The 16,100-nt window shown below is 41.4% G+C and overlaps 1 protein-coding gene across 1 annotated transcript in view; it reads right to left on the minus strand.

The window, feature by feature from the left end:
* The window catches only part of LOC144763942 (fucolectin-like), a 215,025-nt gene that overhangs the window by 110,443 nt on the left and 88,482 nt on the right, over positions 1–16,100 (minus strand). The window contains exon 3 of the mRNA XM_078649987.1: positions 2,065–2,368. Coding sequence (XP_078506113.1) covers positions 2,065–2,368 — 304 coding nt within the window. The remainder of the gene's footprint in view (positions 1–2,064; positions 2,369–16,100) is intronic.

The following is a 16,100-nucleotide window of genomic DNA, read 5'->3' on the forward strand; positions in this document are numbered from 1 at the left end:
GGTGCCAGCAGGTAATATGTCAGACACGCACCTCCCTCAGCGTGGGCCCAGGATCACATCCAGCATGCAACCCGGTTCCATGAGCGTCGCAGGTCGTTCCAACAGATGCAGGCCCAAACCCTCGGGGGCTCACATGGGCCCTCAGGCTCAGGCAGTGAAGGCAGCGTGAAGGAGGGCACAGGCAGGAGGGCACCCACAATGTAGTTCCCTCTAAATACCTCACCAGAGAGCAGTAGAGGTATTCATCTGTAGGCAGGACTTCAGGGGAAAGGGTGCGAGTCTCATCGGGCAGGGAGAGTGGTGTGTCTCAACGCCAGCTGCTGGGCGCCACAAGAAGTATCAGGAATGTGAGCAGTTGAGGGACATCGGCGGCTACTCCAGTCCGGGGATTCAGGCCCATTCTCTGGCGCCACTACAGGCCAGGCCGAACTCCGCCTTCCAAAGTCGCAAGGGAGCAGGAGTAAGAGCTATAAACTCCCCACCATCTCCGGTCACCAAATGTGGCACAGTGGAGCTCGCTAAACACCTCAGGAACCTAATAGTTGCAGGATAATGTGGGGGTATATGGGAGCTATGCACTCAAGCGGCCATCTTGGTCGCGAACAAGCTCCGCCTCCCACATTTCATAGTTTGTTGTGCTTATCACACTGGTGAAGTATGATTATATTACTGCCACCCTGGGGAGAGGATATATTCTTACTGTTTTATAATTTGTGCTTCTCCTCTGCGGCAAGTCTGCAGAGCTGCAACCTGACAGGGTTTGAGTGGAAGTGCACATATGCTTTTCTATCCATAGCGCGCATGTCCCACAATGCATGTGCTTCCCCGATTACTGCTAGCAGCTGCAACAAGCCCAGGAAGCAATAGAATTGGATTCGATATTTCATATCCATGGATGCCTTTCCCCTGTGAGCTACCACATAAGACTCTGAAGTCTCTGCCCAGGCAGAATGTTGCCCGGAGCCCAACCACCGTGTTTGTGGTAGAGAATGGAAAACCTCAGGCAAGCAGTGAGCGCTGCTGTGGGCAATTTGACAGCTTAGGGGCCTGACACTCCAGATGGGTGGTAGTGTACACTCGGGAATATAAAGGCATCTTACACCCAGAACAAGGAAAACACAGAGTAAGTGGTTATTGTCCAAAAGTATGATTGGACAGAAACCGACCTTTCAAAATACGAGTAAGTTCCTTCATTACATCAGTTGTAAGAACACACCATTCATAAGTGCTAAATATGTACAACATTACAACATGAAAGGAGCTGCAGGAAGCTGTCCAGGTCGATTTTTAATCTAAGGAGGATATTTCCCCATGATACCCACTATGGCAGCTCTCTGTGCCTTTGGCACTATCGGGCAAGGACCAAACAAACACACTTGCTTTTGAAAAGTCCACATCAAGCGTCCACTGTATGAGCAATCAGTGACCCCCATCAAAAAACTGCTGCAACAATCAGCTAGTAAATATGACGAGGGGAGTTGGAGCTCAATTCAGAAACAAGTTTGAGGTCTGAGCAGAGTTCCGCAAGGAATAGGAGGACAAAGTAAGGTGCCATATAATTATGTACTACAGTTAACTAAGTAAAGTAAAAATAAACGACTAAAACATTTCTCAGATCACAAGGAAATGAATAAAATGAGGACCTGGTGGAAGGAAATAACTAAAACAAACTGAAAGTAAATTGAGGTACTGTCCTTATTTATCCAAATAAGTAACATTGATTGTGACAAAACAATTATTAAATTAAGGTCTTTAAAAGTAAGATACAGCACATACACCTGTACACTTGCTTTGAAATATATCTTGCACATGTGAACAGAGTGGAAATCATTTCACAGGATTGTATTTACTCTAACTTATTTTCCATAATATTCATTTAAATTATGTATTTAGTAAATTGAATACTTGCACTCTTCAGTTCAAGATGACTGATCCATTACTCTGATCACATGCAGAACTGGAATTGTAAGTCAAGTACTACAATAATCTCCAAAGCTGAACCAAAGAAACAAGCATCTGTCATCTGTTAATGGCAAATACAAGTGAACAGAGTATACATTGTACCTTGCATTGTTATTTCCATAGTTTGTTAGGGAATTTCCTATGAGAAGTTCTGCTCCATTCAGCCTTTCAGGAACAGCATTTCTGTTGGTGATGGAAATGGCATAAATTTTATGTGGTTTCAGTAAATCCACCCTCCACCAGGGACCATAATGATCATGTGTATGGGAGCAGGATCCATGTAAATATTCGGGATCCTGATTTCCATCTATGGCGTTGCTTGCATCTGACAGGTAACCTTGCCTAAAATATTCTCCACCAAGAATACTTGACTGTGTGGCTCGACCAACCAGGGCCACATTCACACCTGAAAGTAAATAGAACATGAGTTGAAACCCAGCAGTAGTTGCTTTAATAGGACAATTTTAATTCCTGAAACATATTTATGCCATAATATAATTAATAGTTATAACTTAGAACAGTAGCTAAGGTTTGGAAAATCAGTGGTACTATGTTAAAGATATATTGCCATCATAAATGCAGTAAACAATCAACATTCAAGTTTAGGAGGTGATTGTAACAAAGCAGTATGACTGAGGACACATTAAGGGTATTTTATAATTATATTGAGATAGCACATTCACATCTATGCTGATATCCAGAATGCACCTACGTGAACATTCACAAGAAAAACATGTACTTGTTTGCCCCACTTCAATAACTTAGATAACGCATGTTACTTTTACATGCCCCACCTCTAAGTGGTCTCTGGTGGTCTCACACTGAGCTCCATTCAAATTAGCCATGCTGTGGGAGTGCTTCACTAGCACAGCTATTCTACAAGGATGTCATACACTCAGCTGGTGCATTGTATGGCCGGATTCTGAGGTTTTCACTTCCACTTCCTCAAGGATATACTCCTACTTCCGCCGTTGAGCCATCTATCCCTTCTTCAGGTGAGACAGCACAGCCAGTGTTCATTGAAAGGTCAGAGATGTCACTTCACCTTCCATAACTTTGCATGGGCGTTTTAAACATCACAATGTATCCAGCTCCCTCAGCATGTCCACACCCACATTGTAAACCAGGGACCTGTGCATTGTGCTCTTCTAGTGCAGATGTCTGCAGGCTACTTTGCTCAACCAGATCTGTGCTATAGAAATATGTTAAGTCTTTAATCGGCAGAAGCAACTCTAGGCCTGCTTGCCAATACTCGGCCTGCTATCAGTAGTGGGGAGAATTTTACACTGCTTAAAGGTAGGGCCCACAACGCCTCTTGTTTGCTAAAATTGTTTTACTGTATAGGGTGTATGTTTCTTGATGAGTATGGAGTAGCACGTAATGCAAAAGTTGAAAGATATGAAAAAAACAGCAAAACTTTAATGAGAAAATATTTTAATGTCCATTGCCAATGATCTCAGTTATCCATAGTGTATATTTTGTTTTCAGATACAAACAATATAATTCCAAATACTTCTTTAGTGATATATCCTGGTTTGATAGACTTATGTTTCCAATATAATTCTGGTATCCTTTAGTACCATCGTAATTATAGAGTTTGTCAGCTTTTAAGGCTGATGTAGTCAACACGTGTTTCACCCCTTCCTTTTGGCCTATAAGTCTGGGGTTTTCTGAAGGCTTGAGTTCGAGGAAATAACCAATAGTAGTTCATTTTAAAATACCTCTAGTAATAGTTCTTAAGTAATTGTACTACACTTGTGATTAAACATTGGTATTACTTATTTTCCAGGTGCTAAGTGATTATGAGCTTCCATCTAAATTTTGTCAAAAGATTAATTCTATTTTTACTTCTTTTTTATGGAACGCTAAAAAACCAAGAATGGCGTTACAGAAATTAACAAGATCAAAATCTGAAGGCGGTGTCAATTTCCCCCATTTCTCCAATAATCACAAAGCCTTTCAGTTACGACAACTATCTAATTGAAACACTAATCAATCTGAAGATAAACCTTTCTGGGTGGATCTTGAGACCTTATTTTTAGCTCCCTTCTCATTTCAGGACTATCTCTCCTTTACTCGCAAACCACAAAAGCTCTCTACTCCCATAATTAAGCAACCCTGTAAACTACTATCCCCTGCATTCCACTTAGTAGTACATAACAGTGGTGCTTATTACGATGGTGGGAATTCTGCCACCGCTGGGCCGGCGGTGAGGATCGCCAGCCCGGCGGTGGCGGAATTCCCACCATCACCCTTATAATTCTCACCGCCAAATTAGGATGGCGGTGAAAAGGGGAAAGGTACCTCGGCGGACAGAAAGACCGACGGCCGTGGTCCTGCAAGGCGGGCCTTTTCCGCTCGCCTTGCGGGACCAGGTACAAGGGGTCTATGGAGGAGGTGCCGTGCAGGCACCGCCATGGACATTAGGATGCCTGTCTTTTGCGGCGGAGTTCCCGCCGCACAAAGACAGGCGGAAAATTCCTTTGAGGGCCCACTGCGGGACCCCAGGGGTGTGGGGGGCTGGGATGCTGCACATGGGGGTACCTATGGTAACCCCCTATATTTGCATGTACAAGGTGGCAGGCAACGCACGGTGCCTGCCACATTGTACATGCAAATGTAAGACATGCATTTTTACATTGTGGCAGGTGCTGCCACTCGCCGCAATGTAAACATACAGGATGCGCCTGTCAGTGTGGCAGGCACATCCTAATTCGTTTTACGGGACTGCCACACTTATGGTGGGCGGTCCCTTTTCCACCAGCGTTGGCGGGCGGACTGTCCGCCCGCCATCGTAATCGGCCCCTTACACACTTTTCTCAATTCCACAATTTGGCACAATAAACAAATCCTTCTTAATAGGAAACCTATATATTGGAAGGCTTGGAGAAATAAAGGTCTACTCTGGGTTAATCAATTTTTAGATCAGGGCGTACCCATTCAATTTACGCAATTCCAAACTCTTCATCATTTGCCTTCTTCCTTTAAACCTACATTTTGTCCTTGCAGAAAGCAATACTTGATACTTATGCTAAACTCAAATCTTCACCTTCCTTACCCTCCCACCCCCTTTTCCGAAGGAATAACCTTTTGTACATAAACCCCAAAGCATCCACTATTTATTTCCGTTTAATGGTACCTCCTGAGATCCGAGACAAAACCAAAGCGGTACTCTAATGGAAATCCGATCTGGGAACGAATTGGCCTATCTCTTTTTGGAACAGAATTTGGACGAAACTTAGGAAATAATCCAGAGCGGCCAGCACAATACAAACACTCTTCTTTATTTACAACAGATTGTTTCTTACCCCCACATACCTACATAAAATACACAACACAAATATCAACATTTGCTGGATATGTTCCCAGGTTGATGCTGATCTCCATCATATGCTTTTCACCTGTCCACATGTTATTATATTCTGGAAACAGGTCTGGCACCAAATCAACACTATTTTTCACACCACAATTCCACTCTCCCCCACAAACATTTTCCTAGGTAGTTTAACACCGGACTGGAAAACGAGTCAATCCCAGTTACCACTTATTGATTTGTTAATAACTACAGCTTTTCAGCAAACATAAAAAAACTGGAAAGATTCCTCTAAATTGTCATATTTAGCTTGGTGGTATGCTGTATGTCACAATCATCGCCTCGATACAGCACTCATTCATCCTATCTCTCTTGCTACTAAACGTTCTCACCTTTGGGGCCCACTCACACAATTAATAGATGATACCATGAAGAAAACTTCTTTACATGCTCCCTCACAACAAGAAGTTACCAAGCCTCCTTAACCTCCTATTGTTTATTTATAATTATGTTTAATTTATCATTTTCTATAATATTTTTTTAATTGTGTATTTTTCACATGTACTGTTATTTACGATTTCTGTGAACCTTTCATTGTATTCATATCATCTTCTATAATATCCGTTTACTATTTTAATGGTTATTATTTATCATTATTATTCTTTATTACACCTTCATGTATTAATGTATTACCAAATAACTGCATATATGAAGTATTGTTTTTATGATCATATTAATCTTTTTAATAAACCTTTTCTTGAACTTAAAAAAAAGTGACTATGTGCTGTTTGGTTATAAATAATGCAGGAATTCTTGATTTAATCACTTATATTATTTCTTCTATATATTTAAGCCTACATCAGCTTGCACTGGCACATGCTATTGTCAAGAGTTATAAAAATACCTTTAATTAATTCTTTCTTTGGTTTCTCATGGTCACTTCAGGCCCATCAAACAATAATCGTAGTCCATACTCATCTTTGCGCTATCATGAAGTAATCATTAGTTTGTGTAGAACATGTCACCATCATCTACTAATTCTCTGTACAGAACCATATTTGTTCAATGAACCACATTCCATATGCAAACTTATCAACAAAAATGCCACACTAATATTATGATTAAGCCAATTTCACATGTAAACAACATTGCATTAATGCTGATGACACTACAATCCCCATCATTCCTTCTCCAAGTGATTTCATTATCTTCTTCCTCTGTAGGTTATTGACTGAGCAGAGATTAAGTATTACAGGTCATAGCTAGGTGTCCATTGGAAGTAAGCAGGAGGTTGTTACTATAGCTCCACCTAAAGGCAGCATAATTGTGTTATACCTTCTGTCACCACAGGAGGTCCCTCTAAAGTCAGCAGAGTGGTGTAGTACTTCAGAGTATTCTAACACTGCTCTATGAAGTCAAGAGAATAATTCAGTATTCCAGCACGTTGCTTGAGGTCCCTCAGAAGTGGACTTACTGGTACAGTGCCTTCATTTGTTACTAGAGGTACCGCTGGTGTCTACAAACAGACTGCAGTAATTTAAATCAATACTATACACTGAAGTCACCTGAAATAGTGCCATGGCACAGTTGTTACTGTGGGTCGCATGGTGGTCAACTGTAGTTTAGTTTCACTTTGTATCACATTGGTGATATAATTTCTAGATAAAAAGTGTCAACATATTTTCATGAACTGTTCTTTACACTTTAGCTGCTGCAAACCACAGAAGATGTTGCAGATAGCAAGGGCATACAACTTGGATTATCCTCTGTGAGGGCACACGAGCAGCAGGTAAATGCTGTGGAAGGCCCAAGCATCAGAACATCCTATGCAATTAATAATTGGTCAGTCTTTGAGGCCGAACAACCAATGAACAATGAGACCTTTCTCAGCATGTCCAAACCAATCGAAGTTCATCTTGCATACCTACAAATGGATTGGTTTCGAGCAAGTGAGTTTTCAATGGTTGGCTGGTGCATTTGCAGCAACTATTGGACAAGGGTCTGTCATTAATTAATCAAGATCTTTGAATCTAGTAACAATGAAGACTAGTGTGGACATTTTAGGCAGGTTGTTACCCATGTGAACAATGTGAAGCATTATTATAAACAGTAGAGGAACTTGAAGAATCATCTAAATTAGCATGTAAACACTCTATAATACATTTGGATCCTATTTCCAAAATAAAAGGTTCTCTTTTGTATGTTTATGTTCTTTTGTTGAACAAAAATGAATTTATTTTAAAATAGCACCTGATAAAAGACTTATACGGCATTTAAATTCATGTGTACATTTGTTTATCATGGGGGATGTGTGGCTTTTAGCTTGGTAAGTCTACTTTTCAAATTGTTTTTTTGTATCAACAATTAGTCTTTGCCTGGTGATGACAATAACCTCATGCATTAAAGCTGAAGTACGTCCTCAAAAGTAGAATATTACACCCAATAGACAATAGCCACTGCAGCCAGCTTGCAGTCAGGGTAGGGAAGTTTGGGAATTCCATGCACTTCAAAGCCACTGTCTAGATTCTTCTCCCACCTTCTCAAAGGAGGGTACCAGGGTATTAAAAGGTGACCTCAAATACCAGCTCTTCAGGTATACTTCTGGACCTGTGGATACTCTACCTGGAAGAAGGATGGCAATGCTGCTGAAAGGACTGCAACTCTGCTGAACTGCTCACCTGCTACTGCCTTGCTGAATGTCTGCCTTTCTGTCCTCCTGCCCTCTTGTCTGGAGAAGAAGGACCGGACTTTGAACTTGAACTCAGGACAACCAAATTGACTCCAAAGGGCTAGTCTGCTGGCCTCATGATCTCAGCCTCAGGATCTCAAAAGGTTTCTAACACCTGTACCCACCCTGAGTGAATCCTGACCCTCCCTGTGGCGCCCCACCAGTCCTGGGCCCTTGGAAGGGATGCTGAAAGTCACCAGTTAGCAAAATCTAAAGGTTGGTAATTAAAACATGTGGATAAAAACTGCTCTGAGAACCATGAGAAGACTGGGACCAACCTGTTTTTTCCTATCTGCTCGAGGTGCATCGCTGGTCAGCTTGACTTAATGGCTTCTCCCACTTTGTTTTTCTGTGCAACAGCAAATCCTTTACAGCAGTCTTTCGCTAAAGGGGTATCTGGCCTTGTGGAACTGTCTTTGGCTACAGTCCTCTGCCTCGTCCCACTGAAGATTTTCTGCCTGAATTTTAGAGACTAGGTTCGAAAGTGGAAATCTTCACCGCGGCTTCGACCCAAAGCTATCCTATGACAACCCTTCCTCCTGCACTCTGAACTGTACCTTCTCAGAAATTACTTAACCCTGAAGGTGAGCACTGACAGTGTCCAATCCACCTTGTTTCTGAACCACTCTCCATTGCGGTCAGCAATATTTTTCAACTTTGACCTGGTCTTGTGCAACTATATGACTGCAGTTGGCGCCTTGATCTTTGAAGCACTACTTTTTACTAAAAACTTTAAAAAATCATAACTACATTTCTACTGATTGCATTTTTGTCATTTTTGGTGGCAGGTCATTTATTGAAGTCCACTCAATGTCTATAAATTAGTTAAGGACTTTTCTTTTATTTTGCTTTCACTCTATTATGGTTTGTGTGCTGCATAATTACTTTTATCATTGCCTTTAAGTTAACTGCTTTTTGTGCTAAGCTACCTAGGGTTAAGCACAGGTTAATTTAGTGACCTTTTGTGGTTCACCCTGCTAGGGATTGTGGCAGTTGCCTAACCAGGGCTTACACCACCGTCAACCAATAATCCAATGTCTCATGCCCACTAACCAGTACAGGTTTGGGTTCAGTTCCTAAATTGTTGAGTGGAAACGTGTTTTCATATGTTTGGAGTAACAAAGGCCACCTCAACTATTGCCACATTCATTATTCCTCTCATATACTTGTGTCACAGCTAGATGTCTGGGATTCAGGAACCCGACATATAAAAACCTACACAATGCCAATAAAATATTAAGCAATATTCAGGTTTATTCACAGAAAGATGTTTTGCTGATGCAGAAGGTTCTTTCAAAGGTTGCCCTGCTTGATACTGAGAGTTTAATCTAACTGGACATTGGAAACGCCACAGCCTGCAAGGCAGCTGTATTATATGTATAAGTTAGGTCAAAGCCATCCGTGGAACGTGTGCATGTATGTATGTATTTATATACTGTTTTTACAGCATGGCCTAAGACAAGCTTCAAACCAGGAAGCTGGGTTGTGGACCATTAATGAACTGTGATGTAATCTGCTTTAAAGTGGTGAAACTTATGTCATGTTCTTTTACATGCATCCTGAGCCTCATTTTGGCCATAATGGTTCTCTAACACTCTGGCTAATGATGCATATGTTATGAGTGTAGTACAGTATTGTACAGTGTTGTAATATGATATATAGTGAAGTGGCATGGTGTATCCCTTAGTGGACTGGAGCAATGAGTTATACAGGGGAATGGCATGTCGAACAGTAGAGTAGGGTGTCGTAGACTGTCATGGCGTGGAGTAGGGTGAAGTAGAGTGTCATAGAGTGGAATATCGTCAAGTGGAGTGCCGTAGAGTACAGTGGAGGAGAGTGTCCTAGAGTGAAGTGCTCTGCCATATAATGGAGTGGCGTATCGCAGAGAGAAGTTGAGTGGCATGTTGTTGAGTGTCATACAGTGTAGTACAGTGGAGTAGAGTGGATGGACAAAGAGTGGAATAGTAGCATAGAGTGTAGTACAGTTTTGTAGAGTGGAGTTGCATACAGTGGAGTAGGGTGTTGCGCAGTGGAATGGCGTAGAGTGAAGTATAGTACAGTGGCATAGAGTGGGATACAATGCAGTAGAATGGAATATAGTAGAGTACATTGCAGTGGAGTAGTGTAGAGTTGAATAAAGTGTCATAGAGTGGAGTGGCATGTCGCAAACTATAGTGGCATGGAGTTTAGTGGCGTGGAGTGGCATAGCATACAGTTGAGTAAAGTGTCGCTTAAAATCAACTGTATTACGACTCATTTGGACCATAAAAGTACACAATTCAAAACAGAATATATATATAGTTAAAACATCATAAATACTCATTACAGTTTATAGCAATAAATCATACAATATCAGTTGACAAAATAAATGCCACAAAGCTCAGACAAAGCCAATGGTATTGTGTTGTACAGTAGAGTATAGTGGAGTGTCGTACAGTAATGTAATATAATGTACACTACAGTAGAGTAGGGTGGCATATGGTCTAGTTAATGTTTGTAGAGTGAAGTTGTGTACAGTAGAGTGTTGTAGAGTGTGGTACATTGGATTGGCATATAGTGTTATAAGTACAATGGCATTGAGTGGCATAAAGTGGAGTGGGGTACAGTGGACTAGTGGAATAGAGTGGCATACTGTGTCAGAATAGAGTAGAGTAAAGTGGGGTGCAGTGGCATATAAACAGTTGTGTGCAGCGTCATATAGTGGACTTTAGTATCATGGAGTAGAGTGGCGTGTTTTGCAGTGTGGCATGCAGTATAGTACAGTGTTGTTCAGTGGAGTGAAGGGGTATAGATACGAGTAAAGAGTCAGAGAAGGGCATATAGTGTGGTAGAGTGTTGTAGAATGGAGTTGCATAGATTACAGAACTGTGTGAAACAGTGGATCTGCATAGAGTGAGTTGTTATATAGTAGCATAGAGTAAAGAAAAGTGTCGTACAGCGGAGTAGAGTCAAGTGATTTGTGTAACTTGGTGTGGAGTAAAGCACAATCAAGTGTTTTAGTGTGTCGTAGAGTAGAGTGGCATAAAGTGGGGTGTACTGGCATAGCGCAGGTAGCAAACTGTAGAATGGAGTGCTGTGTTCCATAAAAAAGTGTTGTATAGTGGAACATAGTTTTATACATTGGAGTGAAGTAGAATGTCATAGAGTGCCATGAAGTGTGGTAGACTTTTATAGAGTGGAGTTGAAGAGAGTGGAGAAGAGTGTCATTCAATAGAGCTGCGTACAGTGGAGTGGCGTACACTGTAGTGGCATAGAGTGTATTACCGTAAAGTGGAGCACCATACAGTGGAAAATCGTACAGTGGAATAGTGCAGAAAATAGGGAGGCATCGAGTGGAATAGCACAGAGTGGATTAGCATATAGTGGAGAAGCATACATTGAAGTAGCATAGCGTTGAATCGAGGAAGCTATTATAAAGTGGAGTAGCGTCTTATAGAGTAGAGTGGAATGCTGTGTTGTACAGTGTTTGAAACTGTTGTAGAGTGGAGTAGAGTATTGTACAATAGAGTGTACGAACATAGACTCAAGTGAAAATTTGGACAGTGGACTGTAGGGGGAAAGAGCCGAGTAGAGTCTATTATTGTGGCATGGAGAGTAGTAGAGTTTTTCTGAGTGGAGTTATATAGAGTGGAGGAGAGTACACTGAAGTGTCGTAGAGTGGAGTAGCGTATAGTGAAATGGCATAAAGTTGAATAGCATAGAGGTGAGCAGCGTAGACTGGAGTGCCGTACAGGGGAGTGGTGTAAAATGTAATCGCATTTAGTTTAGTACTATAAAGAATAGTGGCGTAAAGTTTAATAGCATATAGTGTAGTAGTGTAGAGTGGAGTGGAGCAGCCTACAGTGAAGTGGCTTAGACTGGAGTGGTGGATTGTGGGTAGGGTACAGTGTAATAGCACACAGTGGAGTGCTGTACAGTGGAGTATGGTAGGGTGAAATACCATAGAGTAGAGGGGCAAAGGCTGAAGTTGTGTACCGTGTAATAGCGTAGAATGGAGTGGAGTGCAGTGGAATAGCATAGAGTAGAATACCATATGGTGAAGTGGCATACAGTGGAGTGGTGTAGACTGGAGTAGTGTACAGTGGAGTCGGTAAGAGTGCAATAGCATATACAGTAGATTGAAGTGACATCTAATTGACTAGCATAGAATGAAGTGACTAAGGGTGGAGTGGTGTACACTGGAGTAGCATAGAGTGGAGTGGCATACAGTGGAATAGTGTAGAGTAGAATGTTGTACAGTAAAGTGGCATAGACTATAATAGCACATAGTGGAGTTGTCAGGTTCCGTCTCAACTGCGCCTGCATCGCGCAAAAAACACTGTTCAAACTACATTGCCCATGATCCTTTGAGGCGCAGCCAGGAAGTTACTTTAGTGAATGGAACACGCTTCCTGGTGCGTGTTATTCTGGTTCCTGTTTCTTCCCCGGGCGTGAGAGCGGCTGCTCTGCATGTCGATTTCTGGTTTCCAGCAAGTTCGGGGCTACCGTCGATATCTCATCTCGAGGTAGGATTCCCTGGACACACACCGGCTCGTGTTTTTCCTTGTTCTGCAGTTCCTGGATATTCTCCGGTTATTGCAGGAACTGTACTTTCACGGAACCCGTTTGCAAGAGGCAGCGGGTGTCTGTGGTGTTGTATTAATTGATTACTGCTTCTGAAGAAAGAGGCAGCGTGACTGTTCCTTTAGCGTCATGTTTGGTTGGAGTTTACAGGCAAAGTGTGCTTTCCCCCTCTGAAGATACAGAGGAGTAGAGGCTATGTTAATGTATGGCAAAAGGGGAGCGCTGTGGTAGAGGTTACTACGCGCTGCGGTGTTTTGAGGCATTTAATCAACATTGGATTACAAATACAAAAGCGGAGCTCTGTGGTGAAAGGAACTACGCGCTGCCGTGTTTTGCATGACTTTTTGAGTATTGGGTGAAGGGAGCAGAGCGCAGTAGTGGACGCAACTACGCTTTACTGTAGCGTCCCTTATTTCGGAGTCTAATTCAGTATCTGATAAGAAGTTACATTATCTGGACCGAGAGGAGCGGAATGTTGTGGTTCTTGCCTCCTACACACTACCGTGTCCTGATCTTGCAAGTCTGACTACTGGCTTTGTTCTATCTTGAGTTCTTTCCTTTTAATTTCTACAGAATCCCTTATTTCTCGAGCCTCCATGCTGCTCAGTGGTAGGTTCTAAACAGTGATAGACTCACACATGTGTACGTGCTTAGATGTTCCACATGAATACCCGTGACTATATACCTATATGCTTCTCGTTAATATTCCCCTAGGAAATACTAAGGCAGTAGTGGAGAGTGAAGATTGTTACTCCATTGAAGGGTCTGGTTTTCTTTCTTTAAGCAGGTATACATGGCTCCTGTTAGCGAGAATATATGAGTATAGCATTTATGTATATCAATGGTGTTTATGAAGGTGTCCTTTTGTCATTTCAGGTTTCCCTTCCCTGCTGACCCCTTCCTTTCCCTTCCCGTTCTTTTTTTCTTCTCTTATTTTTCCCTCACCTAATGGCTCGAACACCTTGTATGTACTATCAGGGTGTTGGTGACATTTGTAGGTGGATCCATTGATTCAACAACTGGATCCTGTGGAGGAAATCTGACAGGAGTAGCGTACAGTGCAGTGGTGTACAATGAAGTGCTGTAGCCTGGAGTGGCGTACACTGGATTGGGGTTGAGCATAATAGCATATGGTGAAGTTGCGCTGAAAAGATTAGTATAGATGTTAGTGGGATAGATTGCAGTGGCAGAGAGTGGAACAGCATAGAGTGGAGTGGCATACAGTGGAATGGCATAGAGTGAAATTCTATAAATATTGGAGTAGCATATAGAGGAGTGGAGGCCATTGGAGTGGCGTAACCTGAAGAGGCGTAGAGTGTAGTTACAAACAGTGTAATAGAGCAAAGTGGAGTTGTGTAAAATTTTATAGTGTACAGTGATGTGGTGCAGAGCCGAGGGATGGACAGTGGAGTGTCGTACAGTGCACTAAAGTATAGTAGAGTAGCTTATAGTGGAGTGGCGTATAATGCAGTGGTGTAGACTGGGGTGCCATACACTGGAGTGGTGTAGAATTCAGTAGCGTACAGTGAAGTGGCATACAGTGTAACAGCATACAATTAAGTGTTGTAGAGCTCAGTGGCATACAGTGAAATGAAGGAGAATGGAACATCGTACAGCAGAATGGCATAGAGTGGAATAGTGTATAGTGGAGTAGCGTACAGCAGAGTTGCATACAGTGGAGTAAAGTAGACTGGAGTGGCGTACAGTAGTGTTGTGTACAGTGTAATAGCGTAGAGTAGAGTGGCGTAGAGTGGAGTTTCATACAGTGGAATAGCATATAGTGGAGTGGTTACAGCAGGTGGCTTACCAATGTACGTGAAACTTAGCAGCAATGTAGGCTACGGCGTGCAGAGTAATGCAATACAGCGAAGTGCGCTGCATCACGTTTCTCCAAATGTACCAAATAACGCAGGGCGATGCATCGTGGCCTTGCACTCCTTGGTAGATCTGAATAAAGTATTGCATTGCCCATGAAACGCCATGAGTGATGCAAGGGTACCAAAATCCAGTAATACAGTTAGGCCTTAGTTATAGTTTGGGCCGGTATACTTCGCAGTATACAGTAGTATATGGTGGTGACAAGCCAGTATATAATTAAGTAATGGCTGTTTTTCGAGAATGAAAAGGCAGCCATATTGTTTTTACGACTCTTTGGCTGTGTTCAATTTTAGTGCCTTAGATCTAGGTAAGAAGTAGGTCCCTAATTATTACCATTTTATTACCTGCATAATATTAAAATGGAAATAGGTAGGGAAATGTATTCATAGTTTTTTTTCAATATTTTTCAATAAGATTACATCCATGTACCACTAACAACTGTGAAATTCCGCAAAAGTACCGCTGTGACAGATATCATTAAGTTTAAATGCCTCATAACAAAATACCTATCCTAATTAACTACAGTATCCAAAAAGGATAATCTCTGCACCATAATGTATAATTCTTGTCAGCTGTTTTTGTGCTACATCAAATAGAACAGTCTATGGAAAATACATTGATGGAAAAAGGTGTTTTGGCCCCTTTTATCTTTGCATCCCAAAAATGAATCACCACACACATTTACATCATCTTAAACTGTAGAAAATGAGATAGGTCTGGAAAGTTTTGTGGTGATTCGTCAAACAAGTGGAACTTTATTAGGGCGCTAATATCCAAGGAATTCCTATCTTTGGGAACACTAAGTATAAGTACATAGTGGCAATCAGATTTAATGTGATTTCTTCCTCTTTATCTATTGTATTGGTTATGTATTTTGTTTATTGGTTTCATAACAATTAGACCATAGATGTGTATTTTAGTTGTTTTTGTATTAACTTCACATATGCAGTCTAGTTTGTTTATGGGGCCTCCTTGCTACCTTTAGTAGTATTGTGCTGCAGATAAAGCCCATAGCAAATGAAAGGCAATCAATGTTATAAAAAATAAGATTTTTTTTCCTAATGGCCATTTATCATGTCTTCCATGTAGTAGTTTGTGTATCTCACTGCTTGGCCACTTTTCCATTTGGTGCACAGGAGTACATAATGAAGATGGGGTTTGTTTGGCTTGTTTTGAGCAGTTTTATTTTGTGTTATGTATTTGTTCCTAGGTTTCCATTAGCATGTGGCCATAATGGGTCTTTCAGTAATTCATGTACTATATTTGAAACTTAAATATGCAGTCTAGTTTATTCTTAGGGCTTCCTTACTTCTTTTATTATGATTGTGCTACATATGAAGGCCATAGTAAGTGAAAGGCAATCAGTATTATTGTTATAAAAATGTTGATTATAATTTTTTCCTCGTCGCCAATTATCATGTCCTCCAAATAGTAGTGTGTGTGACTCACTGCTAGGGCAATATTTCATTTTGTTGCACAGGGGTGCATAGGATAGGTGGTTTTTGTTTAGCTTGGGCACATTTTTTGTGGGCTATAGGGCATGCAAAGAAATCAAAAGTAGATTGTGATGTATTTTATTTGTTGTGTATTTGTTTATTGGTTTCCATTATCATGTGACCATAATGGGGACTTTTAGTTGTTCATCTAGTAAATCTG

Source organism: Lissotriton helveticus, chromosome 6, assembly GCF_964261635.1.
Source record: "Lissotriton helveticus chromosome 6, aLisHel1.1, whole genome shotgun sequence".
NCBI lineage: Eukaryota > Metazoa > Chordata > Amphibia > Caudata > Salamandridae > Lissotriton > Lissotriton helveticus.